Below are 21,162 nucleotides of genomic sequence, written 5' to 3'. Positions count from 1 at the left end.
CCTTTTCTTTACCTCATCAGTCATCTGATCAGCCCGCTGCTGCATTTCTTCGAGCTCATTGCGCATATCAGCATCTTCTGCCATTGTGGCTGTAAGTGTATGGCTCTCGCTTCGAGATCAATCAGTTAATTTTCTGCCGTCTGCAAGCCTAGAGTGCAAAAATTTTTAAAAAAGTGCATTATTATCATCATCATCATCATCATCATCATCATCATCATCTTGTGCTTTTCAGTCAATGTTGACTCCTAGGTGCTGTCTGGATAAATCCCTGCAGTTTCCTTGGCAAGGTTTTCTTTGGAAGTGGTTTGCCATTGCCTCTTTCCTAGGGCTGAGGGAGAATGACTGGCTTAAGATCATCCAGTTGACTTTGTGCCAAAGATGGGACCAGAACTCATAGTTCCCCAGTTTCTAGCCTGGTGTCTTAACCACTAGATGTAGTCCTCAACTTACGAGCACAATTGAGCCCAAAATTTCTGTTGCTTTCTGTGACATTTGTTAAGTGAGTTTTACCTCATTTTATGACTTTTGTTTGCCACAGTTGTTAAGTGAATCACTGCAGTTGACAAGTTTGTAACACAGTTGTTAAGTTAAGCTTCCCCATTGACTTTGCTTGTCAAAAGGTTGCAAAAGAGGATCACATGACCTTGGGAAACAGCAGCAGTCACAAGTATGAACCAGTTGGCAAGCATCTGATTATTGATCACATGATCATAGGGATGCTACAAAAGTGTGAAAAATGGTCATAAATCACTTTTTCAGTACCCTTATAACTTTCAACGGTCACTAAATAAACTTTTGTAAGTGGAGGACTACCTGCATACCAAACTGGCTCTCTTAATAAAAGGAATACCTTACAATAAATTATGAGGAACAATTCCTTGATGAACATACATAATACGGTATTAGGGAGGAATAAATACTGAACCGAAATTGTACATATTGCAAGCTAGATACCTACATAACAAGTACTTGGAAAACACCATCAGATTAGTGACCTCACCAAACAAATGGTTTTGATTACTCGTGCGTCAATACCTGTGTTTTCAAAAATACTCTTATGGCTTTCCTCATAAAGCTATTTAACTGAGGCAGGCAATGTTTGTAAGTGAGAAAGCTCTCATCAATTGTTCCCAAGGTGATATTGTGCTATTCCTGGGCCATTAATCATTCTCCTGAATAGGAACCCAAATGTATGTTTGGTGCAATCACGAAGCAGAACTGATTCATTTCTGTCTCATAAAAACTCTGATCAACTTTCATAAAGCAAGAAGGCCAGGGAAAGAATGGATACGAGGCAAAAGTATCTGCACTAGTTTTGTCCCAAATCCCACACATTTCTCCAGAACTGAAATAAGTGTTGAAATTCTGGCAAGGAACTGAAAAATCACAGGCCCTCAACTATTCCAATTCCACAGACTCCAAATTCTGAGTGGAGATTAATCTCACAATGGGATTACATAGGGAAAGTTTTATTCTGTAAGAAAAGCAACAGGTTGGAAATCTGCTTCCAAATCAAAACTGGTTGTAAGAAAATAAAACTTTACATTTCTCAACAAGTATTCAAAATCTGATTTACTCCGAGAAGAAATCAGCCATCACTCCAAACTACACATTATGCTTTATGTAAACTCTCCATCTCTCCTTTTTCTGTTTCTTAAAAACAATGGTAAGAACAAAAAAAATTCTCTGTGTCTTTCTAATTATTGTCAAGGGAAAAGTTGTAATCCTGGATACTGTGGATTCATTATGCAACTAAATGCTTTTAACTTCAACCTTGACATTTCCCACACAATGGATGTTTTTTATGATGCATGCACACACATTGGAGGGAAAAATCTCTCTTCCACCATAGGATAATTGTTAGGTAATCAACATCACAAAATAGCCTGTAAGCTTTTGAATCTTCCATAAATCTTCTGCAGGCAAGTTGACTCCTTGATTATGTGCTATCAGGTTGTTTTCAATTTCCAGAGACCCCTTAGATTGATTTTCTCCATGACGATCTGTCTCCAACCTGGTCATCCAACTGTGCATCCATCACATCCATCTGCTGCTGGTTGTCCTCTTCTTCTCCTCTTCCTTTCCACCTTTCCCAACATTAGATCCTTCTGCAGAGAGCTGGGTCTTCACAGAATGTGTCCAAAAGTAGAATACTTTGAAGTTGACAAGATAGAGCAAAAAAACCAGACGACAAGAACATGAGGGCCCCCAAATGTATGAAGGACCTGCATGAAAAATACTTTTCTCACACAAGAGGGGAAGCATGCTTATCTGTGACCTCTCTGATTATAAGTAGACTGACTCTCTTTAATAACCGCAAAGGTTGAAAGCTTCTGCTGCATTGGTCTTAAAATGTAAATGAGAGGAGGCTAACCACTAGAGTTTTTCTGCTTCTTTATTTTTTGATAATAATAAAATAATAATAAATATTCTTTAGTTCTCCTAAGAAAAACTGCAGGTAATTGTGCAGGAAATGATTTTCCCTGTGACATTCTATGAAAGTGAAAGCTAGACTTTAAAGAAGCAAGACAGGAAGAGTAGTGATGCTTTTGAAATTTAAAGTTGGAGAAGACTCTTGCCATGGATCATCAAATAAATCAAAACAGGTTATCGTCCCAGGCTCAAATGATCAGGTTCAACTTTGGACACATTATGTAAAAAACTAGATCTGTTGGGAAGTCTCTAATACTGGGGAAAATGGAAGGAAAAAGGACATCTAGCAGCAAGATGGATGGAGTTGGTCACAGTAACAATGGATGCACCATTAGAAAACCTGAAGGGTGAACGTTGGCCAGGTTCCTCCTGGAGAAAGTCTATCACTATGATGGCGAACCTATGGCACGTGTTTCACAGGTGACACACAATGCCGGCTCTGTGGGCTTGAAAGATGTCACCCTAGTTCAGTTCTGCTGCACATGTGCACAAGCCTCCCGCCGGCCAGTTGGTCGTCGGGTCTGTGCTCAGCATTTGCAGGGTGTGTGGCATGTGCCAGGGCCCCGTGGGTGCATGGGGACCAAGGGGGGGGGGGCATAGTCCAGAAAAGGTTAGCCATCAGTGGCCTAGAGCAACCCGTGGCTCTGGAGCTGCATGTGACTCTTTCATCCTTCTGCTGTTGCTCCTTGTTGCTCAAAATATGTGTCACAACTGCCAATGTGTGACACCCAACAGCACATGACCTATTGAGTTTTTCAACCCCCAGTAGGCCAACCATGGATAAATCCAAGAAAAGAAAAGTTTCAGATGAAAACAGAACCTTTAATTCAAATACATATGCTAGTTTTGTGGGTGCTCAGGAAATAGTCAGACATGGGAACAGTTTTGTGGCTCCCAGTGTTTTATTTTCTGTTGGAAATGGGTCCAAATGGCTCTTTGAGTGTTTAAGGTTTCCTGGGCTAGAGGAAAGGTCACTGGCTGTCTAGATGTGCCCTTTAGATAGGACCAGTGGTGGGTTTCAAAAATTGTTGGAACCTACTGTGTGGGTGTGGCATCCTTTGTGGGAGTGGCTTGCCACCCATGTGACCAGATGGGAGTGGCTTGCCGCCCATGTGACCGGATATGAAATTATGAATTAGTACTTAGGTCAGTCCAAGTAGCTATTCAGAAACTCTGGCATTGAAGCATGCAAGTCTTAAAGCTGTCAAGTTACAAGATCCTTGCCAGTGGTGGGTTTCAAAAATTTTTGGAACCTCTTCTATAGGTGTGGCATGCTTTCCGGGTCCACTAGTGGAACCTCTTCTAACCGGTTTGGTAGATTTGACGAACCAGTTCTACCGAATAAGTGCGAACTGGTAGGAACCCACCTCTGGATAGGACTAACTTATTATTAGGTATAAACATGTTTGAATTTTTAAAAAGAATCAGAAATACTAAAAATGAAGTAAAAGTTATTACCATGCCTTTGGATAAATATGTACTTCTTTTCATGCTCTTTCATAAAAAAAGAGACGAGAAACATATAGATTTTGAACATCAAACCTATCCATACCCTACATTTAGTGCAATTACTTAATTTAATGTGAATAGTAACATTTAGTGTCAATTCTAAAATTTAGGAACTATGGTGATACACAACAGATCTCCTAATTAATCAGCAAAACTGACTTTATAAACGTATTATAAGAAACTTCTATGATTTAGTATTCCCTGTTTCTCTGTACAAATATGAAAAAAAAAACATTGAAAATCATATAAAATATAATAAAGATAAAGGTTTCCGCTTGTGTCTGCCTCTAGGGGGCGGTGCTTCTCTCTGTTTCTTAGCTGAGGGAGCCAGCATTGTCCAAAGATGATTTTGTGGCCAGCATGACTATATACTGAGGCGCATGGAACTCTGTTGTCTTCCCACAAAGTGGTACCTATTTATTTACTCACATTTGCATGCTTTCAAATAGTAGGTGGGCAGGAGCTGGGACATATAACAGGAGCTCATCCCTTCATGTAGCATTCGGATCTCAAACCCGGGCTGTCAGCTTTCCAGCTGACCTTAGCCTCTTTAACCACTGAGCTATCATGCTCCCTATAATTCTAATACTGTTATTTTTATGGAGGGAGGGTCCCCCAGAGCAAAAATGCCAAGGGCCCACCAAAGACATACTGAAGCCCTGCCTATATAATATCATGATTGGAAAGTAAAGAAAGAGAATTATACAATAATCCATTCAATTTCATTCTCCCACTAACAATTTATACCGTAATTAGGAAGAAGGAAGTAGAGAGACATGGTGTAGTCCAAATATGTAAAATTTACACAATACACACACACACACACACACACACACACATACACAATGTCAGGCAGTCAAAGCTTGTGGAATAAAGTCCTCTTAAAACTTTGGGCCTCCACAGTAAATGGAATTTCACCCCAAGCATTATTTTCAGCTCTCACTAATGTTTGGTTTCCCTCGCTGACAAGTCATTTCTGTGGGAGACAGGACTCTCCATGTGAAGCATGTATCTGTGCTAATTAAAAATGAACAAGAGGCAACTGCAAGGATTGTTGACGTACAATAATTGCCGCCCCACAAACATGGGGTGGGAGGGAGCAAGCAGGGATTAGCAATCAATTCTATTGAAGTCTCTGATTCATTTATGTAACTAGTTCGTGACGGTCTCACTCCCTCACATGAAAAACAAACAAACTGATATTTGCCCAGGAGGACAATTCTGAATACATAGATTTTAAAAGAATAGAGAGGATTGTTTCATTATCTGAATCATTTGAGCTGGGAATGGTTCTCCTAATTCCATTTCATGTAAAAAATAATATGAACTCCAAAGCAAATACACTTCAGTCGCTGTGTACTCCAAATTGGAAAGTGTTACTGCTGGGAGAAAATGGGTTATTAAAGGTTTGCTATGTAGTTTATACTGAAGCTCAAATATTCACAAGTGGTTCACAATAAAACAGCATCGTTTCCAGGATAATAAACTGCTTAGCAGCAAAAATCTGAAAAAGGTTATTGTTTTGACCTGCAATCCAAAAACGATAGACAAGAGTTATAGTGCATAGTTTATTGTTAACCTGGTTTGAGTGTTGAGAAACTACCATAAAGAAACAGTAGGGAAAGAAGTTTATTCTATTTTTTTCCCTACAAAATGGCTAGAAACTTTATAATAATTTCATAATGATTTAAGCAGAAGGTAATATTGTTTTCAGTCGTCAGTCAGAGAGAGTCAGCAGGGAAAGACAGATAAGTCAGCTGCTTTTCAGACACTTCTGATATCACACCTTGACACACGTGGACCTGTCTGAATACATAAAATCAGGGGTGGGCTTCAAAAATTGCAGCAACAGGTTCGCTGCCCCGTTGCTGGGTGGGCATGGCCATGGTGGATGTGGCCTAGTCAGCCTCCTGCACCACGGGGGGGGGGAGCATTTTTCACCCTCCCCAGGCTCTGGAGGTTTTCTGCACGCCTCTGGGAGGGCAAAAACAGCTTTCCCCAGGCTTCGGAGACCCTCCGGAGGCTGGAAACAGGCCCATTTCCAGACTTCCGGAACTTCCGGTTGGCCTGTTTCCCATTCTCCCCAAACCTCCATGCGCGTCCTACATTACCTGGCATGATGAACAGGCCACATGGAGACTCCTGAGAAGAGCAGAGTGGGAAGGGTAGGATGGGTGTGGCCAGCCAGGGGTGGCATTTGGGGATTCGCCAAACTGGGCAGAATCCTAGCTAGAGGCTCACCCAAACCCGTGAAAACCCCCAGCAGCCCACCCCTGCATAGAATCACAGGGGTAGAAAGAATCCTGGAGGTCTTCAGTGTTTAAAATTCGAACACAGAAAGTACAAACATAGATTCACTCTCTGCTGTATGTAGAACAATTAATCAGTGGAATGACTTGCCTCCAGAAGTTGTGGAGGTTTTTTAAAAAAGAGATTGAACAACCATTTGTCTGAAGTGGTATAGAGTTTCCTGTATGAGCAAGGGGTTGAATTAGAATACTTTTAAGTTCTAAGTACTATCTCTTTCAACTCTGTTATTCTATTATGTTCTATTTACCCTCTGCCAAAATATTCCATTTAAAAAATAGCATGATTTTATCATAAAACCAATGGAACTGTAAAGTATGCATCATGACTAAACAGAATAATGATTGTTGGTGACTAGTACCGAGGTAAATGTGTTAGCAAAGAGGGAGGGAGGAAGAGAAGGAACAAACAGCTTACTCCTCCTCAATGCCTGTATAATTTGTTTGACTTGTGAAAAGCAAAAGATTAGTTTTCACTCCCTGCCTCTTTCTGAAGCCTTTGGGAGTGCAAAAATGTCATGCTAAACCTTTTGCATAACCAGTGCATATCTCGGATGTAAAGTCAGTCTTCTCAAGATGCTTCTACAATCTTGCAATCCCTTGCATGAACAATTTAGGAAGGTATGATTCAGGCAACCAGGGGCTATAAAGAGAGGAATATATTATTTTTTGTTGAAGAAAAGAAATCTGAGCTTTTTGCCTGAAATTCTCTCTCTCTCTCTCTCTCTCTCTCTCTCTCTCTCTCCCCCTCATCTATCAATCTATCTCTATCTATCTATTTATAGCTATTGTCTATTGTCTATTGTCTATCATCTATCATCTATATCTATCTATCGTCTATCATCTATATCTATCTATGTCTATCGTCTATCGTCTATCGTCTATCGTCTATCGTCTATTGCCTACCGTCTACCGTCTATATCTATCTATCTATCTATCTATCTATCTATCTATCTATCTATCTATCGTATGTATGTATTATCTATCTCTGATGGTCTCCTATGAAACTGTGCTGGAAAAAGTAGTTTTTGAACAAACAAAATAATTGCGAAGGTAAGAAGACATCAGAAAAACAACTAGCCCAAAAAAATCCATCAGTCAGCTCTTCCCAAGAATTTTCAAAACCTGTTCTAGTTCTTTGTTTTTGGCTTTCTTGAAATTGGAGATTCTATTCTACGAATTCTGAAATAATAGCACTCACAAAATGGAGACACTGTCAGTATGGTCCAAACTGAAGGCAAAAAATGAGTTATTTCTCTATAAGGTTATTTAAAGTTAAGCCCCAAATAAATTACACTTACATGCTTTTGTTAATCAGCCTTGGGGGAAAGAACAACAAGACAGAAATTTGACTGGAATGATTCTTGGATCCTAAGTCTTTCCTATTGTGTTGGCTACTATACCAGTCTTGAAAAAGTAGACAAAGGCTCACCTGGTTGTAAACATAACCATCCAATAGAAACAATAAAGAACATTTCCAGATTCCTAGGAGCAATTCATTAAAGCATTCAAATGATTCAATTAAGCTACATCACTATCCCTGGAGCAGGTCCATTCATCAATTTCAATGGCAAAATCATCAAAGCATTCTCCCCAAACCATTCATTGGAGGTCAATGGAAGGTTCCTGCAACATTGTAGATTCATCCTATCAAATATTTAGCCTTGCCAATTTCTAGCACTTGACATCTGGGGTCTAAAAAGAAAATTATATTAGCTCCAAGATTTTTCAATAGAGCCAAGTGCGATGTTTACTTGCTCATTTCCTGAGAATAGTGCTTTATTTGCTTCCATGGGTTTTAATTCTTGGTTATGGCGCACTCTATTCAGGAATCTTATTATGAAGAAGTTGCTCAAAGGATGCACTACAGGATATAATACCATTTGGCATTACACATTCTCAGGTCAAGCCATAAAGCAGAGGATGTTGAAACTTCCATTTCCAGCTCATGCTGTACTCCGTACAAACCCTGCTTTGTGTAGCCAACCATTAAATCACAAACTGGCAGGGAAAAATTGATCCTTTATTAATGTAGACACATAACCTTATTTCCCCCTCCCTTCTGCACCCAGCATGGATATGGATCATGCTGTGGGGGAAGGGAGTAATTCATTTCAATCACATGATCAGCAAATGTGTGGAAAGATACAGCAAAATCCATTCCATTTACCAATTGAAGCCTTCTGCTTCCCATGCAGGAGGGTTTATTGATTTCTTGATATCTTAATTTATTTTATTTCCTTACTCACATTTGTACAGACGCCCATCTCACTTAGTGACTCTGGGCAGTATACATAAAACTAATCAAGAGTGCATAAAAACCATTGAAACCCATCTGTGCAAATTTAAAAAAAAGGAAAAACAAGTGAAAAACCGAAATGGCAGAAAAACAAGCAGTGAGAGAGCCTCCTTGCCAGGTTTTGCAGAGCAGCGATCAAAATCTCTCAGATGATGACCTGTGCCTCAAACCAGCCTTAATGAGCATCTGATTAGTTAGTTGAGTTCTCTGTATTATCATCATATTTGGCCATATTTTAATTTTTATCCATCTTCATAGGATTTTTTTTTAGATTTTTGTTTTTATACACATATCGAATAGTTTTTTTTTAACTTTCTATATTTTATGGGGTTTTTTTTAGCTTTCAAAATTATTAACCATCTGTATTCTAGATTTGTATTCCAGATTTGGTTGAAATAGAGAACGCATTCCCTTAACTGTTATATAACCATTTCACTGACTCCCCTCTGCGGTGTTATCCTTAAGCTAACTGACAAAGCCACATTCACTTTCTTTATTTCTTTCAGTGCTACTACCTATTGCTACACCCTGGGGTTGTGACTAGAGCAATTGGCACAAGATGGATGCTGATGGTGACTTCTACCATTATAAGCCAGGTAACAATTTTTGCTACATAAAACAATAAGAGTTGTAAATTGCAGAACACAAACTTTCCTTGGTTAAAAATGGGTCATTTGTTTCTCAGAACTGTTTCTTCCCCCCAGTGATTCCCGGAACCAGACAATTCATTACAGAATTCCCAAAAAATGCTTTCTTTTCTTCATTTGGAGGTCATGTACCTTGCGTGAAGAAATCCCCCGATAAATTCTCTGTGGTGATCTTTTGGAGCTTTACTGCTAATTTCTGCAAATAATATCAGGGTGGGCACTTTGACCTTCTGATTCCGATCAACCTGAGGTGCCATCACAAGCAGCAGGGTACAAAATGTACCATGCGTGCCCTAGTTAGCTTCCTGCTTTAGTGATGCTGAACATTATTCCTTTGCCTACTTTGCGGAAAATGTCAGCTGCGTAGCTAGTCAGGTTCTCTCTCTCTCTCTCTCTTTTTGGCATGAAATGTTCCTTGCCTGAGGTGGCAAAGTGTCATGGACCAGCTCTGTGTCTGATTCAGCATGAGACATTTTTTTGCTTCTTTCCACTATAATTCCTGCTATAGCTGTAATTTCTCTTGTGTCTTACAAAAAAAACAGGGTTGCAGCTACCACAATTGGTGGATATTCAGGCCATGCAGCTGTTTGGATTAGAATGAGAAAAAAATGATTTGGAGAATGCGTAGGTCCAGAGACTGCTGCTCTTGGCACCTCCTTCAATTAAACACATTTTTCCTTGGGATTGACTGGTAATAGATAGAGCCGAAAAATATACCCTTTAAAGCAATTAGGGCAACACAATGAATTTGGCAGTAGATACGAAGCCGGAAGATATCCCATTCTTATTAATCATTCTAAAGACAGTTAAGCTGAAGTCATATTTATTTTTACTACTTCTAATTGCAGATCCTCCAATGGATTTTACCTATCTTTATTATTTTTATGTTGGTGAGCTGAAACTTGTTTGTTGGGTAAGTGGTGCAGTGGCCTAGAGGTGGGCTTACAAGCCTCCTTACAATCAGGAGGCTGTGAGTTCGATCCTAGGTAGTGGCAGATATTTCTCTCTCTGGGCAAAATGAGTAAATATCTGCTGCGAACTCTGCATTGGTAACAGGAAGGGCATCCGGCCAGTAAACATTCAGTTGCCCTGACTCCATGCTGATGCAAGGGATTATGGAGTCATTCAAAGACCAAAAAAACCGTTGTTTATTGGGTCTTACTTTTCCTAAAAGATTGATCAAATCAAGGCTGATTTCCACAATTTCTGTCCTTTTTAACTCAAAATTTAGGAATTTTCTCAGTACTGTATTGAAAAAGATATCTGCAACATTTCTGGGTTTGTTTCTTTTATAATAATGATGCATATGAAAACTGCAGGTTGACCTATATGACAGGGTTGTTGTTAGAATCAGGAAAATATGTGAAATCTTGTGAAGAGCAACACAAATCCAATTTTTTTTTTCAGATAACTAAGGTGCCAAAGCCCAGGCTTTCTAGGAATAGATGGGTAAAAGAAAGAAAAGGCACATTTCAGAATAAAACCCTTCTTTGATTCATCTTTTATTGTTCTGCCTAAGGCTAAGAGCTGACACTAGTGACTAAAATTAGACAGGCTTTTATGGTATCTATATTTAACTGAAATGCTGCAAAATTGCTGCAATTTTTAATAGCACAAAATTTTAAAGGGTTCATTTTAAAGACATTTGCATGATTTTATCAGCAGAATTTGATCATTATCCTATTGTCAGACTGAAAAATGTATAGTAATCCCCTTTTAATTAACATAATACATGAGAATCAATTATCTCATCGCCAACCGACATTATCATTCTGATGGCATATTTCTACATGTGCCGATTCTGTCTTCCGAAGTACAGTACTGGTATATTGAGCTGATTGTCTTGTGTTTTCAACTTCCAGGAACAACCTGGTCACTCATTATTCTGTAGGGAGTTATGTTGGCAAGCTGAGCTCCTTGACAGTGCTGGAACGTCCTAGCTCTGAGTTTCATTTCTGACTTACATCTGAGACCTCAAGGAAAGGCTATTGTTCTGACCCAGCTCTCCAAACACAACAAACCCTCTAAAGTTAACTCAAAGATTCCTTTATTAGGACCGCCAAGTTTCTCTCTCAACACCAGCTAACAAGTCTGTCTGGCCAGAAAATGAATAGTTGTCTGCCACATCTTTTCATCTCTGCCCCCTGCCTTTTATCCCCAGTCCTAGTGGGGCTTCACTAGCAGCGGTGGCTCTTCCTTCCCCAGGATCGGCCCATGGCTTTCCACTGCTCCCCCTTCTCTGCCTTCTGCACAGCCACGCGTCAGACACTGGACCCAGCTGTTCCCCCTCTTCTTTATCCACCACCTCCAGACCTGGGGGCTGTTGACTCTCCATCTGAGGGCTGATGGATGGCCCAGGCTCCGCCTCTGTCTCTCTCTCTCTCTGCCAGCTCTATTCCCTCTTCCCCTTTGGAGCTCTGAGGTTGCATTGATGCTGACCCTGATTCCCGCACCACCACCACCACCACCTCCTCCTCCTCCTCCTCCTCCTCCTCCTCCTCCTCCTCCTCCTCCTCCTCCTCCTCCTCCTCCTTTCTTCCTCCTCCTCCTCCTCTGATTCAGCTGCTGGAGGGGCCGGTGGCCGACAAGCCACAACAGCTATATGCATTAGCATTCAATATTGCAACAGGTTGACCATCCAAAGCCTAATACTGAATTGAGTTAGTTGCCTCTATAGATTGGAAATAATGACTCTTTTTCAGGGGCATCTGTAGCAAGCCAAATTTTTCCTCAAAATGATGACATGTGCATTGTGATGTCATAAAGCAACTTTTGAACTTGCACGTAAAATCACAATGCAAGCACACAAGGGGCAGAGTTTGCAACCTGTTACTCATGGGCCCCACGCTCTCTCCGAGTGGACACATAGGCTCACTTGATTGATGCAACATGCCTGTCTGCACCTCTCTCTCATCACACAGGTCCCTTCACTAGGAATCAGACCTGAGGGAAAACTGGGGAATACTGTTTTATTATGGTAAGATTAACAGCAGAACATGTCATCACAATCTAGGGTCCCAGTGCACAGCTGTTGATTTCCCTTTGATTCTCCTCCAGAGCCTACTGGGGGGAGGATGGGACTCTCCTCACAGGTACATTTCCCTGCCATGACGTTGCCTTCATTTTGCTTCCAGCCGAAACCTGAGGTAAAATCCTTGTTAGCAGTCCTACTTTTAAAGAAGCATTTTTTGCCCTTGGTTAACAATAGGATACACTTTGACCATTGCCAAGCCACAGATGTTGTCAGGAGCCTCTAAGGTTCTCAAACTTCCCAATGCCGCGACCCTTTATAATACAGTTCCTCATGTTGTGGTGACCCCCAACCATAAAATTGGTGTCTCGGTTCCTAAGACCATTGAAAATATGTGTTTTCCGATGGTCTTAGGCGACCCCTGTGAAAGGGTCATTTGACCCCCAAAGCGGTCCCGACCCACAGGTTGAGAACCACTGCTCTAAGGGATATTGGTTGCCCTCCCTCCCCTCCTTCATGGCTTTTCTATTGTGGGCAGTAAGAGAATCCTGTTCATTCAATTGGACTCTCTTTGGGACCTATCGAGAGGTAGTATTCTGCTGGTTTGCCCTGGTTCATGTGAATGGGTAGTGGTGGCAGCGGGAGGCTCTGCCCACCTGCCCAGACATCATCATGGATGGTCTGCGCATGTGCAGAAGCGCCATGCATGAGCGAAGCAAGCATGTGCGAGCAAAGCAAGCATATGTGTGGGCGCTCTTGGTTCCAAACTGGTAGCGAAGGTAAGAGGATTTCATGCCTGGACCTATCAAATGTCTACGCCTGTTCCCAGCTTTGGAGATGCCCCTCCTCATCTGTGTGTGTGTGTGTGTATGTGTGTATGTGTGTGTTTATGGCGAGGGGAGACACTGCTTCCTGAAACAGCAGAAAAAGAGAGAGAAGAGCTTCTACCACCGTCCCTTGCTTCCCATACTCGCAATACATGTTAGCTGCCATTCGGGTTCCTTTTGAATATGGGTTTAACATGCTTGATTAGAAAGATGGTTTGCACCCCTTCATCACCTGAGGGTGTCAGGAGATCTGGGATGGAGGAGCTCCCCTCTACATGACACTTTTCCCAGCTCAGGCAGCTGATATCCAGGCTGGGAGAGAAATTGAAGGAGAAATGGGAAAGCCATAGATCTAGCTTGAGACAAAACCGTAGCCCGTTCTGTGTCTAGGGAAGTGGTGTGAGAGACAAACTTGCCTCTCAGGAAACAAACACACCATCCTCCAACTGCAAGGAGGAACAGATGTGGGTGGGTGGGTGGGTGGGAAGAAACCCTGAGGAAGAGACCCAGGTGTCATTGATGTTCTGAGCAGTGCCATTTTAATTTCCCACGATATCTTGAAGTATCAAGGTCATGTCAGCAATTAAAACAGCTACTTGCTTCAGCTACTTGGTAGTACTCAGAAATCCCTGCAAATCTACTGAAGGCTACCGATTAGCAGACGTGTGTGTGTGTGTGTGTGTGTGTGTGTGTGTGTGTGTACATGCGTGCACATGTGTGTGCGTCTGTGCATGTGCAAAACCTGGAGCCAGCCCCATTTGTGAGCAAATAAACTAATTTAAATACAAACAACCAACCCACCATGCCCCAACATGCTTTGGAGGTTGAGATGTTCCTATTTACAAAGATCAACATCCAAAGTAGAGAAAACAGAGTTGCATTAGACTCTTGTCACGAGGCATTAGAGCTCCATTTGAAGGGCTTTAGTACGTAGTATTAATAGAAATAGAAGCAACCACCCAAGACACAGGTCCGTGACTCAGGGCCAGCAGGCTACCTGGGAAGGAAAGCAAAAGGACAGCCTGAGTCACACAACTTTTGGAGTCAGGCTGACCACAGTCCTCTGCTGAGAAGGCTGAGCTTATAATTCCAGCTGCGTCACCAAGCTGCTGTGAAGAGGATGAAGATTTGACAAATCCTAATAGCTATTACAATGCTATAGGGAGAACGCTTTCTAAAAGTAGGTTGCGTTTCCGGAGCGCTCTGACTAAGACAAATGCTGCATTTGACATCAACTTCAGTATACACAGCAGGAAGCCAAACACTGCTACTGATGACTATGCAAAGAACAGTGCAGAACAGGTTTCTCCAGGTGGAAAAGAGGCACCTTCTGCCTCTTGTGGGCAGCAGGTGAGACCTAATCTGATTGCTCTGAGTTTCTGAGCAAACAATACTCTCCAGTCCCCGTCCCCGTGCCCCCCACCGCTCTGTTTTGCCCTGAGGCAACCTGTCCTCCAACAGGAGTGGCATACATTACGTATCAGCCAATCATCCTTTCTTAGGGCTCTTTAGCCCCGCTCATGGGGCAAATCTAAGAGCAGGCATTCTCCCTTTGTTTTCTCATTACTGGCAACAGAAGTGCATTTGAGAGGAGGGCTATGCCCTTCTGGTGTGCTTTTGGAAGGGCCCCATAATAATACATTACCCCCCTCTGCCTTGCCAGTTGATTGACCTGCTCGGGAAGCAGTCAGACAGAAATTCAAGGAGCATCCAAAGAGCAGGAATGCTATTCCTAACAACTCCAAACCTTTGCATGCAGCACAGCTGAGCTCTTTCCATGTCCTCTTCTGCCTCCACTGAAATTACAGTCAGAATAACACAGTTGGAAGGGACCTTGGAGGTCTTCTAGTCCAACCCCCTCTAGGGAGACCTTACACCATTTCAGACACATGACTCTTCTTAAAACCCTCCAGTGATGGAGCATCCACAACTTCTGAAGTCAAGCCATTCCACTGATTAATGAAGGCAAGCAGCTCCATTGATTAATACGTGGAATTGATTAATAATCAATTATATTATCATATTAATACGTGTAATGGGTTAATAATGAAAGTCCACATTCCATGCTAGCCTCTGCTTACATAAAACCTCATAAAAGAGATGCCCATCGCATCTCCATGCTCTGCTTATGAACTTCTGGAAAGTAATAAGTAGCCTGTTGCCCATGGACAAATTCTTTTCCCAAAGTAACCACAGATAGAATGAGAACACCAGACTGCAAATTGAGTAAAAGACAGAGAACAATTACCCCCTTTGATTGATTGCTACCCCATCCATTTTTCAAAAGGTGAGCTAATAGCAGTAGCAATAGCAATAACAGTTAGACTTATATACCGCTTCATAGGGCTTTCAGCCCTCTCTAAGCGGTTTACAGAGTCAGCACATTGCCCCCACTGTCTGGGTCCTCATTTCACCCACCTCGGAAGGATGGAAGGCTGAGTCAACCTTGAGCCGGTGAGATTTGAACCGCTGAACTGCAGATAACAGTCAGCTGAAGTGGTCTGCAGTACTGCACCCTAACCACTGCGCCACCTCGGCTCTCTTAGCTCTCTAATATTCCTGACAGACATGTGACCAAGAGATCAGATGTTAAGTAGGCAGAAATAGGGCTGAAAGTAATAGCATTAATGGTGACTAACATTAATCCATCAACATTTTCCTTTCCACTGTTTTCTTCTTTTCATGCAATCCATTCCCTTCTAGGGTTCTGTGTGACTAGCCTTTTGTGAACAAGCAACCCCTTCCTCTACCATTTTGCAACAAATGCCTACATTCGAGCAGGTCCTCAAAATTCCAAATGTATCCACCATCACAAATAGTTGGAATAACTTGCTAAAACCATGGTCTACACACCAAACTAGCTGGCTTTATACGTCATATGAAATCAAAACCAACTTAAGGGTTTATATTTGAGCCTTGGCTTATGAAAATACTTTTTATCTCATAATCAATGATATTTAAGCACGTTTTCTTTAATAAAGCATATCTTTTGAGATCATTTTGTTTGTTTGTTACATTTCTACATCGCCCATCTCACCAACAGCCATAACAAGCATTGCCATGCATGGCTTTGTAATCCAAAACGCAGAGAGACTACTAAATTACTTTTTCCTGCTTTAGTTGAAAAGTGGTACAACTCCACTTAGAAATGTAAAGTCCATCAAATCCAATGGAAAATATTCTCATGTTGAGGAAATTTGATCTATAGTTCTCTCGCTGTATGGAATTCAACTTGATGGTTTCATCTTCTAATAGGAATAGCAATGTGATCCAGAGTATGTGATTATTTCACAGTCATGTTGAAAGGTGGAAAAATCAGTGCAGTGAAGTTTACCTTTCCAATACAAATGAAACATAAATGAGCAGTTTTCAATAAACCTCCATTGAATTGTCAAGTTCCAAAGCATCTTTCTCTCTCCACTGTTAAACTAGACTTGGGCAGCCCAGACTTTCAACCATAGAAATTCTCTACTCTACTTTCTACTTTCAGCCATAGAAATTCACTCAGTTAATTTAAGCTACCTCCCCATACTCAGTCTAACCTACTTCAGGAGTTCAGTGGGGAAAATCCCCATGAATGCTCTTTGTCCTCCTGGAGAAAAAGCAAGATATGAATTATGATGATCTATTAATGTGTAACTACATAAATAAATAGAATGTTCCTAACTCAGAATTTGCACGAAATTGCTAAACCCAGATTTTACTCAGGACTATTGCTCTGTCTAAAAGTAAGCCAGAGCTGTTCCAAATACTCAGATATGTCAGGGTCTAAATTGGCCCTAGAGACAAACCCCTGACCCGCCTGATGTTGTTGAACTATAGTTCCTAACAACCATTTGTCGTAGCCAATAAGGAAGATTGGGGCTAGTTCTAGTATGGCAATATCTGGAGGACACCAGATGTCCTAATCCTGGCCGCACTCTGCTTTGTACTTAATAAGTCAGATTGGTACCATGGGTGACAAAGAATAGCATCTACACTGCACAGATTTAGTCAAATTTCTATTTTTGTTGGGGGGGGGGAAGGCTGAAACAAACCAGGTCAACTTTCCATAAATTAAGACCCCAGAGTCCCTAGAATAAGGGGACTGCAGTTCCATCAAACCATGATGGAAACACAGTCTGGGACACATACAGTACAGCTATTTCCTACTCTTCTGTTAAGGCGAAGTTGTACAAAATGGCTGCCATCCATGGAGTCTACCTACGTTTTGTGACAACAGAAGAACTACCGTACTCTTGTATAACTTTCAAAGTGGAAAATGGTTTCTGGTTTTCTGAGAAAAGTTTCAGTGTCCTTTTCTTTTCTTAAGCAGTGTTAAGGGGCTGCAATGTTTTATTCCAGTATTTATAATTTTTAAGCAAAGATCATGCAGCAGATGGCAAGTTCATATAACATTCTTGCCGAAGAAAATAGGCTAACATTAATAAAGGAGAAAATTTGTAGCTCAGGGTCAGTGGTGGGTTTCAAAATATTTTAGAACCTCTTCTGTAGGTGTGGTCTGCTTTGTGGGAGTGGCTTGCTGACCATGTGACTGGGTGGGAGTGGCTTGCCGACCATGTGACCAGGTGGGAATGGCTTGCCAGCCATGTGATTGGGTGGGCGTGGCCAACTTGTAAAATGTGGTGAAACTCACTTAACAATGCTCTTGCTTAGCAACCAAAATGTTGGCTCAGAAACTCTGGCATTTGAAGCACGCAAATCTTAAAGCTATCAAGTTACAAGACCCTTGCACCCCTAACCCTTTAGGGGTGTTCAAACTTGACAGCTTTAAGACTTGTGGACTTCAACTCCCAGAATTCCTCCTCTCGCTCTTCATCTTGATGATGTGCAGACAGGTGAGGGGGGGAGCTGGAACTGGTTGTAAACGGCACTATACATTTGTGGAACTTCTTCTATAGAAGAGGTTAGAAGTGGCAGGAACCCACCCCTGCTCAGGGTTGACATGAGGGGTTCTTGGTGCTCTCCGAACTTGCTTGTTTTCTTGTAAACATTTCATTACCCAAACTAGGTAACATCACCAGTGATGTTACCTAGTTTGGATAATGAAACATCTGCAGGAAAACAAGCAAGCTCAGTGAGCACTAAGGACCCCTCAAGGCTAACATTAAATATTACATAACAGCTTCAAAATATTTTTCAATCTTATATTATCAAATGAAACAGCAGATTCTATTCACATACTCACCCACCTCAATGTATGTAATGAGTACTGTATTCAGAAAGGCATATTATACTACACCCCTCCCCCCATAGGTTGCATCAAAGCATAGCTCAGGCAATATTTCTGGATTTTTAGCATTAAATGTATAGTTGACACAAGTTCCACTATTGTCAGCAATGTTTGTACTTCTTCAATGAAGTTAATGAAGTTGTTTTATCTGCAACTGAGGTTCTAACTTTTCTCTTGTCTTATATTATAACATGATGGCTCTCCTTTGTTGCAGGATAAAATGCCAAAGGAGAAATCAACGGTATTATTTTTTTCAACATTCTTTCTAAAACTCTATACACAGAGCTGGCAGTCTTCCCATGGGCTGGGATGAGCCTCCAGTTCAAGAGCTGACTCACAAGAGCCAGGAGTAGGGGATTCTGTTGCTACAGCTGGGACTCCCTATTCATGACGGTCTGATTGCCTCATCATCTTGTTCTTCCTCAGGATTATTTTTCCAGCCATGTCATGTGAACCCAGCTCTCCCAATCTTGATGTGTTGAATCTCTTAATGTGCATCCTGTTAGGAAAGGCCAGGCCATTCACACATTCATACTTATCCTCATTTCCCACTAACAGCAGCATGATGATCATCCTGTGAAATATTTTCAGAGGACAAGTACTCATGACGTGGCCTTCATCTTATCATCAGGCCACTGTTAAGGCAATTTACATTCTTCCCTATTCTGCCTTTTAAAGCAGCATTCTTTTCCCAAGGCAATTTTTTCACAGATAAATATTCTATGAGATCCTGTTTTATGTATTAAAAATGATTAAAGTAGAAAAACACGTTTGCATTCTTTATTTCAAGCTGAGCTCCTTAATAACCAAAACATACAGTTAAACCCTTAAAATAGATTTCTTCACAAAATCCCTTTTAAAGCTTTCACAAATGTCCTTAAACCATGAATGTTCTGTGCCCCACTTTACCAGGATGTACACAAGATGTGGTTCAGTTTTAGGATATAACTGGCTTCAGGGTCTAAATATTCATTGACTGTTACAGAGCTTCTACAAGAATCAATGTCTCTCAGTTGCCCTAGAACAGGGGTTGGCAAACTTAAACACACAAAGAGCCATTTGGACCTGTTTCCCACAGAAAAGAAAACACCGGGAGCCACAAAGGTCCTAATCGGAAGCCCCCTGTTCAATTCTGGAGCTGACTGGAAGTTCAGTTCCCCCACCATAGAGTCTCCTCCTAGCGCGGCGTACTTTTTCCTCTACCTGTCATAGCCCTATCAATTGTGGAGACAACCAGTGGCGGAGCTGCAGCAGAGGGAGGAAAGAGTCACCCTAGAAGTAATGCTTGGTATTGATTCCCTCATGTGAATTATCCTCAATTCAACCTTTATTTTCTTAATCTTTATTTTACATCATTTCACACTGCTGATCCTGCGGGTGTTTGGATTTGATTAGAAAAACAAAGTTAATTGCTGAGCAAACTTTGCTCTTTCTTGCATTTCTCCAAAACCTAACATGTCAGCTTGGCAACACACAGAAAAATGATATTTGCTATGGGGGGTTAAAATCAAGTTTCTGATTTTACCCGTAATATTAGATGCTTAGTTATGAACCTATCCCTTCCCCCAGTATATTGTAGGATTTTCTAAGGGTCCTTAGGTATCCAGGTATCAATGTCCTATACACTAGTTTGAATATAAAAATGGTTATGAAGTAGGCATTTACAATCTTCAGATATATCCTCTGTGCCTGGATGGAATGACCTCACTATATGACATTGAAAATGTATTTCCAAACTTGGACCCAATGTATCTTGAACATTTATTTCTTAATGTATTCTAATCAGATGTAAGGGATGTGTTTCTCGAAATAGTTTGATCATTGTCAACAATTAAGAGATTGTATGGGCTTCTTGTAGAACTTGCAGCTTCTAACGTATGAAAATAGGAAGTGCAGTTCTTCAAATATAAATAAATAAATAATGGAATGATTAAAGGCTATGCTGACTACCCAACTACAGAGAAGGCCTCCTGATTTGTTTAGAAAGAAGGAGTTCTTTCTAGATCAGGGGTGTCAAATTCAAGGCCTGGGGGCCGGATTTGGCCCACAGGGTGCTTAGATCTGGCCTGCAGGGCTGCCCTGGAAAAAATGAAGGATCAGCCCACGGTGCCTCTGCCAGTGAACACAGCCCTCACAAGCTCTGTTTCCCCTGGTAGAGGGCTTCAGGAGGCCATCCAGCTGAAAACGGAGCTCATGAGGGCTGCATGTGCCCCCCCCAGCTCCATTTTCGCTGGCAGAAGGATGCAGGAGACCATCCCAGCTGAAAGCTGAGTTTGGAAGCCCATTTTTGCTGGCAGAGCACTCAGGCCACCATAGGCATCCCTCCCACCCCCCGACATGAGTGATGTCATGCTGGTCACACCCACCCTGGCCATGCCCTCCTTGGCCCTCTAAGGTCAATCATAACCCTTAAACGGCCCTCAACAAAATCAAGTTTGATACCCCTGTTCCAGATTATGTAGCCCATCACTGTTTCCTGTCAACAGTCAGACACATATCCAGCTTTTCCTGATTTAGCGAGGGGTAGAAATAGATAATCAGTGATTCCATGTAGATATTCCAGAGAAGTCAAAAAACCCGAACCCGTAGAAGTCCACAAACAGAAGCAATTTATCCCCTAAACACATACCAGATGCTGCTTCATAAAGACAATAGCATTTTTGCTAATTACGGCATCTACTTGGAGTAGGTATGAACCATTTTATCTTTACAGTGCTTTGCAAATCTCCTGCAGTAGATGTTTGTGGTTAGTTGAGTCTGTTCCCATCTAGCCCATTAACTGAGAAAGGTCTGCCAGGCATTTCACAGAGGATTCAATAATAGTAAAGGTTGTATTTGTTGCAAAATTTATATCTTCGTGCTCTAACCACTTATCAGATGATAAGATCTTTCCATCTGGAGAGCATCCAAACATTGCAGTGAAAATATTGGCCTTCA

General features: G+C 41.5%; 1 protein-coding gene across 1 annotated transcript in view; it reads right to left on the bottom strand.

Moving 5' to 3' along the window:
* Positions 1 to 21,162, bottom strand: part of SNAP25 (synaptosome associated protein 25) — a 65,263-nt gene that overhangs the window by 26,583 nt on the left and 17,518 nt on the right. The window contains exon 2 of the mRNA XM_032213015.1: positions 13 to 148. Within this exon, the coding sequence (XP_032068906.1) occupies positions 13 to 84 (72 nt within the window). The 5' untranslated portion in view covers positions 85 to 148. The remainder of the gene's footprint in view (positions 1 to 12; positions 149 to 21,162) is intronic.

Source organism: Thamnophis elegans, chromosome 3 (assembly GCF_009769535.1).
Source record: "Thamnophis elegans isolate rThaEle1 chromosome 3, rThaEle1.pri, whole genome shotgun sequence".
NCBI lineage: Eukaryota > Metazoa > Chordata > Lepidosauria > Squamata > Colubridae > Thamnophis > Thamnophis elegans.
The sequence above is the reverse complement of the archived record's forward strand: the minus strand, read 5'-3'. Positions and strand labels throughout refer to the sequence as shown.